At 29.2% G+C, this 11,041-nt stretch overlaps 1 protein-coding gene across 3 annotated transcripts; it reads right to left on the bottom strand.

Moving 5' to 3' along the window:
* Positions 1-3,110: 3,110 nt before the first annotated feature.
* LOC145202613 (uncharacterized) lies at positions 3,111-5,440 on the bottom strand. 3 transcript variants are annotated; one of them, XR_016451000.1, is made up of 7 exons: positions 5,180-5,440; positions 4,985-5,105; positions 3,952-4,435; positions 3,738-3,802; positions 3,611-3,649; positions 3,435-3,512; positions 3,111-3,328 (listed from the first exon to the last, which is right to left on the bottom strand). XR_016451000.1 is itself a non-coding variant. In XM_090082645.1 (7 exons), exons 1-7 carry the CDS (start codon positions 5,229-5,231, stop codon positions 3,286-3,288), a joined length of 444 nt encoding a protein of 147 aa, XP_089938771.1. In that variant the 5' UTR covers positions 5,232-5,440; the 3' UTR covers positions 3,111-3,285. The 3 variants fall into 3 exon arrangements, 2 of the variants coding, with proteins under 2 accessions (XP_089938771.1, XP_089938772.1); XM_090082645.1 differs by having other exon boundaries at positions 4,390-4,435; XM_090082646.1 differs by lacking the exon at positions 4,985-5,105 and having other exon boundaries at positions 4,390-4,435; positions 5,180-5,304.
* Between the last annotated feature and the right edge of the window lie 5,601 nt (positions 5,441-11,041).

The following is an 11,041-nucleotide window of genomic DNA, read 5'->3' as shown; positions in this document are numbered from 1 at the left end:
ATGAGTATTTTCAAGTAATTATCCAAGACAGATTTTGGATACGTTTAGACATCCATAATAATCTTTGATTTTATTGTTTTCTTTGGTTAATTAATCTTTCTTGATAAATATTTAGTTTTCTCAAGAGTGATGAGAACTCAATGGTCAGACCATTTGAAACAGGCAAAATAAGAGCTTACTTCATGTGGATTGAAAGTATTGCCAAATGATGTTTATCAAAAGTTGTAGCATTTTCCTTTAATTATTAAAAATATGAATAAACACTGTCAAAGAAAAATGATGGAAACATTTTCTAATGTAAATTTGTTAAACAAATGAAATTTAACAAAACAACAACGATGGTAATATTTGTTTTGCTTTGTTAAACCATAGGTCCAAATTGTTAATATGGACCTTTGGTAACGACATATTAGAGCGGTTTCGAAATAGTTTTTAAGTGAAATCTTTGTGTCGATGAAGAACCTTAAATGTGTCAAGAAATTTTCGGTGATGATTTGGTCCCACTTCCGCCGCAGGGATTGCTTTAGGGATTCCAAAACTTGTATGGGTCTTAGCACTGGCCCTGGCCCCAAAAATGACCACTGGTTTCAGCCAATTAGATTGAGATATGGCAAGCCTATTTTCCAGATCTCAAGCCGTGATATAACAAAACCCTAAAAATGGATCTTGTATCACTGCTGCGTCATTTTTACCTTGTGAGCAGGAGCGGAGCGGAGTCTTATTAAAATTCTAAATTCGTCCGACGGGTCCACGGAAATACCGCAGCCTCGGTTGATTTTTTCCCAAGAAATTTTGATTTTGATCCACAAAAAAAGGCAAAATAAGGGATGTTTTACCACTAGTGCAAAATCCCCGAACCATGATGGTCTGTGATTTTTTATGGTTTAACGCAATAGTCAACTTGATGGGAGGCTATGGGGACTAGGTTCTGTCGTCTTGGTAGTTGTGAGCTTCCTCTACGGAGAACAGCTTTTCTTTTGTAAAGAGGATGTGCTCCTAACGGTGTTCTGCGACCCAACGAAGGATTAATTAAACTCTTTAGAGCTTCTTAACCTGAGAAAGAGTTCCTGAACTGATTCACTATTGATACCGAATCACCAGCAGTTTCTATCATCAAGACCATCGAATTTTACTGGACTCTTTTATTGATTAGGTTCTGGTTCTTGAAAGTGTTTAAGTTGTACTTTCTTACTCATTCTGATTGTTCGCCTTCATGAGGAAGTTTTTTAAACCAGTTGATGTTATTGGAAACAGTCCGTTGACGAAAATGCGCTAAAGTTTTTTACAAAAAAAAAAAGAAAAGTCAAAAATATTTAAAGAATTTAAAGATAGAATGTTTACTATACTGTAAAGAACAAAAATTTTTATGTAACTTTATGACGTAATTATCGCATGTAGAAATCTGGGGAGATTAAAAAATAGTTTCTCAGTCCAACATGTTTCGTTACATATTGGTTAAAAAGCATGTTCTCAAAACCGTGTTCATAACTTTAGTAACAGATGCAACGGTCGGTGTCATTAATTATGCATAGGCCACGTAAAGGTTTTTTAGTTGTCACAATTGGTGCTTTGCAAATCTTGCTTTCGCGGTCTCAATACATAGGTCTGATTTTGAGACAATTTTTAATGCTTTAGTAATGCCATTTTGTTTTTGACACATGAGTCAAAAAACTCAAAGTCGCTTAAAGGCTTCTAAGTTTGACTTAAAGCATCCGTTGATTTATCTCAACAAATACTCATGAGATCTTGCTCATCTACTGAGTAGTCTGAATTTATTGATACGTTAACAATTCACGTTACATATTTGTTTATGATTTTCCTAAATAATTATCTTATAAGCCAACACTTTATTGTTGTCAGCGCCATAGAGGGCTTTTTCTGCCACCCATCATTTTTTATTTTGTAGGATTTAATAAAAAATATGAAAGTATGGGAATGAATAACGAAATATGATAAACATCCTAATGTGTTAGATAGTATAGTGGACTATCGGAATAAAACGAAAGAAGAAATACAAAATTAAACCTATTTTAAACTTAACTTCAATAAGTACATTTCATAATGAATTCCCGAGTACAATTTTGTGTAAAGCGAAAAGATTATTTGTCAAATTACTTACGGAAAGAGAGAAGCAAATAACATTCGCTTAACCTGCAAAAAGCAGCCGAATTTTTTTACACAGGTGTTGACTTATAAACATGGTGTATTCAACCATGATGATTGTTTCATAAATTTTTTGAAGAAGCAGGGAGAGCGTATGTTTGTTCACTCCGCACAAAAACAATTGACTTGATGGTTTGCGCAAGTACAGTTGCAGAAGAGTTTAAGAGGAGTTGATCAATGTGATAAAAATGTATATCATTTGTAAAGCTACGAATATTTAATTTTAAGCTTGTGGAGATTTCGCTGGATGTTTGAAAAATAATCTGAGATTTCGCGAGTTCGGAAAGAAATTTGAAGGAATATCAATTTAGAATCTAAATTACGATTGGGAGCGGTATAAATTTCAAGATTACTTTGATTCAATTCCTTACAAACAGAAGCAGTTGGTGACTGTTGTTACTGCACTATATAATTTAAATTAAAAGTTATTGAAATTATTTCAAGAATCAAAAAAATCGAGAGCAGTGGAAATTAGCTCAAAACATAATTGCTGGAATATTCCTGAATGAAAAGCGAACATTTTAAGGGAGAGTGTTATGAATGTGGTCATTAATAATCATATAGGGCCCGAAATAATGTCCGAATACTAGCATCTTAATATTGATACTAAGATAAAAAGATTATATCATATGATATTTACAGGTTAAGATACTTATGTATCTTATTATTGGATGGTATTTGATTATTGATCGGACGTTATTTCAAGCACTTGATCATAAATTGTCGTTTAATGCGAAAAAATAATTTGACAAAGTAGAAGTATAAAAAGACTCATTATTTGAAAATGGACGTTTTAAAAAATCTTAAAAAAAAAAAGAAAACATCAAAATGTTATCTTTATATCTGATTGATAATAAATTATTATTTTTATTTAAATTGCGTAAAGTCTTTCGATTTTTATCATACAATATTTAAAATAAGAGGGTTGTTAAATATATGAAAAGGAGTTTTCTCTAGATAATTACAGCAAATGTTAGTTGAAAACATTTAAAATATTTCCTTAAAAATGTGACTACTTTATTCACAAAAACATCCTATCAATTATTCTACATATTCAACAATAAAAACGAATAAATAACCGTTAAGCTTTACAACATCAGCACATGTTGTTTTAACCATGTTTTATGTCCGGGTTGGGGACATCATCTTTTGACCCAGCAATAATCTGACAAGAGAAAAAGGAGGAAAAAAAAATCAATTAAAGCCTTACATTACTCCGTTGGTTATTGGATCTGTGAAAAGAAAGTATAAAAAAACATAAAGCATCTCACCCAAGAGAAAACACTAAAGTGTGTGTTATAAACAAAGTAGATATGTAAAACGCTTTTGAACGAACAAGATTTATCCCACTAAAATCAATATTACGAAAATTGAAATAAGTAGCACAGTAAAAGTAATGAATTACTGAATCAAATAATAGAAAACAAAACATATAATTTAGACAAACCAGTTGAGAACTTTGGAACCTCTCAAACTGCAATAATTTCTAAACAAGAAAAACATTAAAGGAAAAAAGCAATTTTTGAGATGATGCAGTTATTTTGTTTTATCAATATTTTTCGTCAAATACTTACTTGTATTCTGCTTTTTCATCCTTTGGATCTGTGCATTTAGACATCCAATCAGAAACACTTTCTCTCTAAAAAAAAAAAACAACACTTGTTCAAAAACTTAAGACTCTTAGCATGACACATCTCAGATATTAGGCATATTTTAATTTAATAAAAATAAGCTTATGTGTTATGGTGAGTATGAAAGCAGGCATGTTTTTCAAGATATGTTTTAAACCTTGTCATTGGCTGATGCGATTGGTTGGCTGATGCGATTGGTTGGCTTCAACCTCAAGATCTATTGTAAGTGAGCACCAACCTGACACTGCATTTTATTAATGGATAGTGAAAGAGACAGCATCATAACAGTCTTGTACCAGATGACATCTAAGTTGATATCACTCTCTTAAAAGCACTCAGAGAACAAAAAAGGTTATCCAACTTAAATGTATTCACAGAAATAATAATCAGGAAAAACTGTTAAGAGCATTTGCTATTCAGTTTGGTGAAGTGCTTTTAGCAGCTTTGTGTACAAGTTAATTCTCAATCTGGAAAATTTCACAAAGCTCTATAAACACTAAATTGTTATTTCTTTATGAAGGCAGCACAGTGTAAACTGATAATTAGCTGCCAAAGACAAAATCTCTAATGAAATGATACATAGATTGCAACATACTTTTTGTTCGGAATTCATATCTTTTCTATCTTTTGCTGTATAATCACTAAATAAATTAAAAAAATGAAATAAAAAGAATTAGAAAAAAGAAAAAAAAATAGCTATAATATATACATCTATGCATATGTAATTTATGTAATGTAATGGATGTATATAAAATTTATGTAATATATGTATATGTAATTTATGTAATGTATGTATAGATGTACATACATGCATTACATACATATACATACATACATACATACATACATACATACATACATACATACATACATACATACATACATACATACATACATACATACATACATACATACATACATACATACATACATACATACATACATACATACATACATACATACACACATACACACACACACATACATACATACATACATACATACATACATACATACATACATACATACATACATACATACATACATACATACATACATACATACATACATACATACATACATACATACATACATACATACATACATACATACATACATACATATATACACACATACATACATATAAAATATCTCAAACCATAAATCACAGCCAGATATTAGGCTCAAACCTTTTGAAGACTTCTGCTTGAGCATCAGTTAAACAGTTTACCATGTCTTCTTCATCATCAGAAAACTTAGGAGATGCATGTAAGCTGCTATTGTTTTTAATGTCAAGTCTAACCCATGAACCTTCGTGTAAAAAAAATTATTTTTTGCAAGCCTGGCTAAACTTTGTTATACTTATCATTTTAAGAAATAAATACCTGAGAATGATTCCATGGAAGAACACTCACTTTCACCATTAGATTCAGCCATTTATTATTCTTCTCATTGGTTTAGTTTTTATAAGCTATAGCTAACAGAGCAAGCACAATCCAGCATTAAGATATTTTCCCATGAACTCTTTAATCAAAACTTGGCCCTTTTTAAAGCGTAACATAAAAGCAACATAAGTTTTTACAAAACGCCCTAGAACACCTCGTTTTTAACTCTATTTTTTTTAAAAAATAAGTATTTAAAACTGGCATTTCATTAACTATTGATTGTTTATCAGACGCACGTTTTAAGATATGATTGTAGGGGAGTCAAGATCAACAGTAAAATATTATGAATCCGTGTAAAACGAAAGTTTAGGACGCAGATTTAAACGTTTTTCTTTTTTTTTAAAGAAACGTGTTTATAAGAAATTATTACTAAAAGTCTAAAATCTTAAGAAACTATTTGTACTAATTTACTTTTCGATAAAAAAAAAACTTACTTTATTTAGAGTTAAAGGAATATTTCCTAATTTGTGTTCTGTTCAGGGACAAACCTGAGGATTATATAACATTGAATGATATTGATGGAATTCAAATAATTTTAGTGGATTAATTGTAAAATATTTTAACTTTCCTGTTAACTTGTTTTTAAATTGCATTTTATTTACTTTAAGTACTAGAGTTGTAAAAAAGTATTCTCAAAAATGATAAATTTTCTAGTTCTACACCATTTGCTTGCTTTCTTATTAAAAAAAAAAAAAAACGTGTATTCTAAGATTTAATTTTTGATTCGTTTTTCTCAGAGTAATATCCAAAGTCTTAAAAATTAGAAATTTCTACAGCAACAAAAATTGTAATAGATTACCTAATCTGGTAGAAGAATTTTATTAAAATAAGTAAAATAAGTAAAAACCAGATCTCTCTGATGGTTATAAGTATATGTTAATGCGCAAATAAAACTTCTGTCAACTTGTCTTCTTAATTTGAAAACATCGTAAAAATAACGAATGCTACCATAATCCACAAGATAATTTTGATCTTCTCATATGGAGATAACAGAAGCGATAGATTATCTCATATACTTTTGATGAGTAGAAAATGCATGTCTTAACATTATTTCTTCACAAACCAAATTATTATCTCCTAAAAAAACCCCACTATCTCCTTATATCATGCTATTAATTAACATTCAAACAATTTTTTTTTTCTTTTTCTCGTTTTAAGAAAGGTTTAAAAACAACGGTTTTGAGGTCATACTTACTATCATTAATGCATGATGTCAAAATTGTTGCAACGTGTCACAAATTAGCTTTTCAAAAGTTTCTGAGGAAATCGTTTCATCTTCACTTTTTAACAATTATATCATAAATAAATAAAAATTTTACGTTTGCTAATATATTTTACAGAATGCAGAAAGTACTTACCGCAGAACAATAAGAATATACTTGACATTTGTTATTTTATAACTGAATTTAATTGACCTAGACATGCAATGTTAACAACCTTTTACGTTTTTTAATCAATTAAATATATCAAGTTCGGTAATCAACTGCGTCTATATCAAAAACGTTAGAAAAGATGAAAAAAAAATTTTAACTTAATCAGGAGCCTTGTCTTGTAAAAGGACTTGATTCGTTTATTAACGTACTCAAAACTTACCAGTTTTTTTCATCTGATCTAATTACACAAGAATGAAAAAGAATTGTGGTAAAAATGTAAACTTAAAAAAGTTAATATAAATAATATATAAACTTAAAACAACTAATGGGTTAATAGGGAAATAATTTCATAAAATGTTTAAGATAATAACTTCCTATATATGTTGTAATGAATTTTAAAAAATAAAGCCAAAAACTGACGTAACAAAATATTTTTCGAGAAAATAAGTGGTTCTTAAAGTTAGAAATCATTTGTACCAAGATCAAGATGCACAAACGAATTACAACGAAAATGTTCAAAATTTGGGGCTTCAATTTTTTATTTTTGTTTTTGTTTTTCATTTTAGACATTTTTAATATTTTTTAAAAAAAAAAATGTTTGAAATGAAATGTTTTGTTGTTGTCTTTTAACTCATTTAACGTTGGCAATAATGTTGTTATTCTACCGTCGGTATTAAGTTCTCTATAACTTTATTGATAAATCAGTTTTTTGAGAAAATACTTTTCCAACTATGAAAGATAAAATGTAAAAGCTTGAATGTAAATGCTTGAATGTAAAAAGTTTATTTCTGCTCTTCGCAGGCTTAAACATACTGCTGAAAGCACAACATCCATTGAGAGATTAAAACAAAAGTTAACCATTTTACATAAGCTGATTGCAGGAAAATACTCTGGAGGTTATCATACGCGCAGAAAATATAATTTTTAATCTTGCACACCACGTTTTAACCTCTACTTGTCTAATATTGTTTCATTATAATCTATACCCAAGGAAGAATTTGATCCACGTTGTACTGTGGCTATGGTAAAATATGGTGGGGCCTCTGTTACCGTTTTTGGATTGCTTCACGCGAAATGGAATTGGCGAATTATATATATTTTGGACCATACAATAGATCGATTCTATTATCGATGATTTGTATGGTCCAAAATATATAATTCATTTGTTATCTTCGATCCAAAAATTTAATTTTGAACGAGAATTTTTCTTTATCCGTGACAATAATCCGAAACATGCATCAGGTCTAGTCAAAGATTGGCTCAACCAATCTCAATCGCCCAATCTCAGTCCCATAGAACATCTATGGGATGAGATTGAACGGAGGATGAAGAAACACAAGCTGAAAAGTATCCATTAACTTGGGACCTCTTGAAAAATGAACTGAATAACATCGAGTTGTCTATTCTTCAGAAACTTGTCGATTCAGTACCAAATACATTACTAGAATGTATCAAAAGCAAAGGTTACCCAATAGGATACTAGATTTGATCAAATACCTGTTTGGCGAGGAACAAAAAACTTTTTCTTTCCTCTGGGCCAACAATTTTTACATGCTATATTTGAACAAACTTGTACTGTTTTTTCAATAAAACAAGAACGAAAGTAATTGAAAAGTTGAAAGTTATAGTATATATACTAATGATAACAGACAGCACAATGATGCTAACACTTTGTAATTTTACCCTTTAATTCTTATAGCAATATATGATAACAAATGTAAATTAGTTATTTAAGGGTGGGCTATAAATTTTTGGACTCACTGTATGTATGTATGTATGTATGTATGTATGTATGTATGTATGTATGTATGTATGTATGTATGTATGTATGTATGTATGTATGTATGTATGTATGTATGTATGTATGTATGTATGTATGTATGTATGTATGTATGTATGTATGTATGTATGTATGTATGTATGTATGTATGTATGTATGTATGTATGTATGTATGTATGTATGTATGTATGTATGTATGTATGTATGTATTTATGTATGTATGTATGTATGTATGTGTGTATGTGTGTATGTATGTATGTATGTATGTATATATCAAACGTGTTAATCCATTAGTTGACAAAATTAATAGTAAAATGATTTGATGATGTCATATAGAACAATATTTACTTAAAATTTTTAAAGGTTGATTCGAATGACGTAATACTTTGTGGAAAAGTCAACAGCAGAAAGGCAGTTTTTTACGGAAAAGCTTAAGAAGTAAATACTGCTGCAGAGCTTGTTGGCTGCTGAGAGATCATTTGATTTATTATTTTAAATATCTAACTTTTCCTTTGTTTGGGTAAAATTTGGTCTGTTAAACATCATACATAGCAACGAGTTTTTAATTAGAATTGCAAGTTATTTTATTATCACTTTTTTATCTATAAAATTACTTAAACAATTGGTAAGCCATACAGAGTAAAACAAAGTGCTAAAAGTAAAAAATCAAGAAGATTTCATGGAAATAGATGAACCAGAAATTTGCTGAATGGTTCAACTTTTGCCAGAAGTTCCTTTTATTATTTGTGAAAAATGTCTTTTTTCAAACACTTCATTAAATTTTAAATCGAAAAAAAAAAATTGAAAAAATTGAGACACCACAACAAAGTAAAATAAACCTTTTTGATATCGTATTGTTGACATGGAAATTTTACATAGTGTGATTTATCAATTGCATTGTAAAAAATTTCTACAATCTGATTTTAAATTTTTTAGAACGTTTTTCTAAGAAAAAAGGGTTGGGCTCAATATTATACATTTGGTGCCCTAACTGCAAAAAAAAAGTTGAATTTTATACTTCAAAGACATGCTTTGGAAGAAAAACAATTGTTGTAAGTTATAAAACAATTGATTAAATGCGTGAAAAAGGCAATAGTTAAAACATTCTTTTAAGAAGCCTCGTCAGCTGAAAATAACTAATGGTATGATGGTATCAATAGCTGGTGTCGTTATAAACAGGAAAAAGCTGATAAAATCTCTACCTATAAACCAGGCATTAACCTTTCACTCTCAGCTGTCAGTAATTTAAAACCTATATATATTGATTTATCTCAAGAAGAACTCATGCCTTTACGGTAAGACCCAAAACCAAAATAAAAATTTTAATGGGATGATATGGCTGCGTATACCCAAAACAAAGTATGTTTCGTTAACACAGTTGGAGTTAAAAACTTATGATGCTGTTTTAAATTTTAATATTTGAAGAGCAAGTGTTCTTTTATTTGAAAAGATGAATATGATGCCTGGAATATATGCTCTTTAAGGCTGTTCAATCATGAACAAAAAGCGTCTAAATTTTGCAGAATATCGATATCGGACAACAGCAACAAAGCAAAAAAAAAAAGGAAGATGCAGGTAATGACCAAGAAAGTAACCTTTATGATCCTGGTTCATGTTAAGTAACTTTTTTAAATTAAGATTTTAACTGAAAATGTTTGGCAAAATTGTGAATATTTTATTTAAATGCGTTTTTCTCAATATGTAAATTTTTGACCTCCCGACCTTTCCATTTAATAATGGTATTTTCAATTTGCATGAAATTTTCATCAAACGTTTATTGCATCTACTTTTATAATTGAAACTAAAAGTCTTACAATATCGTAAAAACTTTTTTATTTATACTTGATCTCAAAAAAATTTTTTCTTTTAATAGACCATTTTAAAGTTTTCAATGTAAGTGAAATACTTTATAAATTATTTTTTTAGAATAATTTTATTGCAGCTTGCAGATCAACATGTTGTTAGCCATTTGCCAAAATTTCATATCCTAAATGCTTTTGGTTACTGTTATAGTATGGCGGGGGTGGCACAAACATTTTTTTAATGATTATTTAAATTGGTAAACATGACAACTAATAAAATTATTTTTTATTTTTTTATATGTTGTTACCGAGTTCTTTCTCAGAATATGGTTGGATTTTTGTTAAAATAGTTATTTAATAAAAAATTTTTAAAAGTAAAATTGAGAAAAAAAATTTTACCTACTTGATTAACTACCAAAATTGGAAAGTTTTATATATTTCTAGAATGTGGAGAAATTTCCTTTTGTAAGTAGTTCTAGAGGATTAAGTACTCAAGTAAGCTAAAAGTTTTCTGAAATGAATCTTATTTAATTTGTTTATTTAAGCAATTGATAAACAAAACATACATCATTACAGGGCTTTCTCACCGGACAATAACGTAAGAGCCTTGGTCAAAACCATCCACTCTAAAGAGAAAGGCCTCACTGATCAATGAGGCTCCAAAATATTTTTATTACACAGGTTTTTTGTTAGTCAAATTATGTAACTTTCCATGAGTGTGCTAAACCAAAAAATTTGCCTTTCAAATTTATCAATTTAACAAGTTTTTACTGGACAAAGGGTTTTTACTAATTGTACATTCCATTTTCAAAGCAAAAATTATTTACGCATCCTGGAATTCAAAAAT

Source organism: Hydra viridissima, unplaced genomic scaffold (genome assembly GCF_058129835.1).
Source record: "Hydra viridissima isolate aposymbiotic clone 2 unplaced genomic scaffold, HvirCarnegie_v1 scaffold_3, whole genome shotgun sequence".
NCBI lineage: Eukaryota > Metazoa > Cnidaria > Hydrozoa > Anthoathecata > Hydridae > Hydra > Hydra viridissima.
The sequence above is the reverse complement of the archived record's forward strand: the minus strand, read 5'-3'. Positions and strand labels throughout refer to the sequence as shown.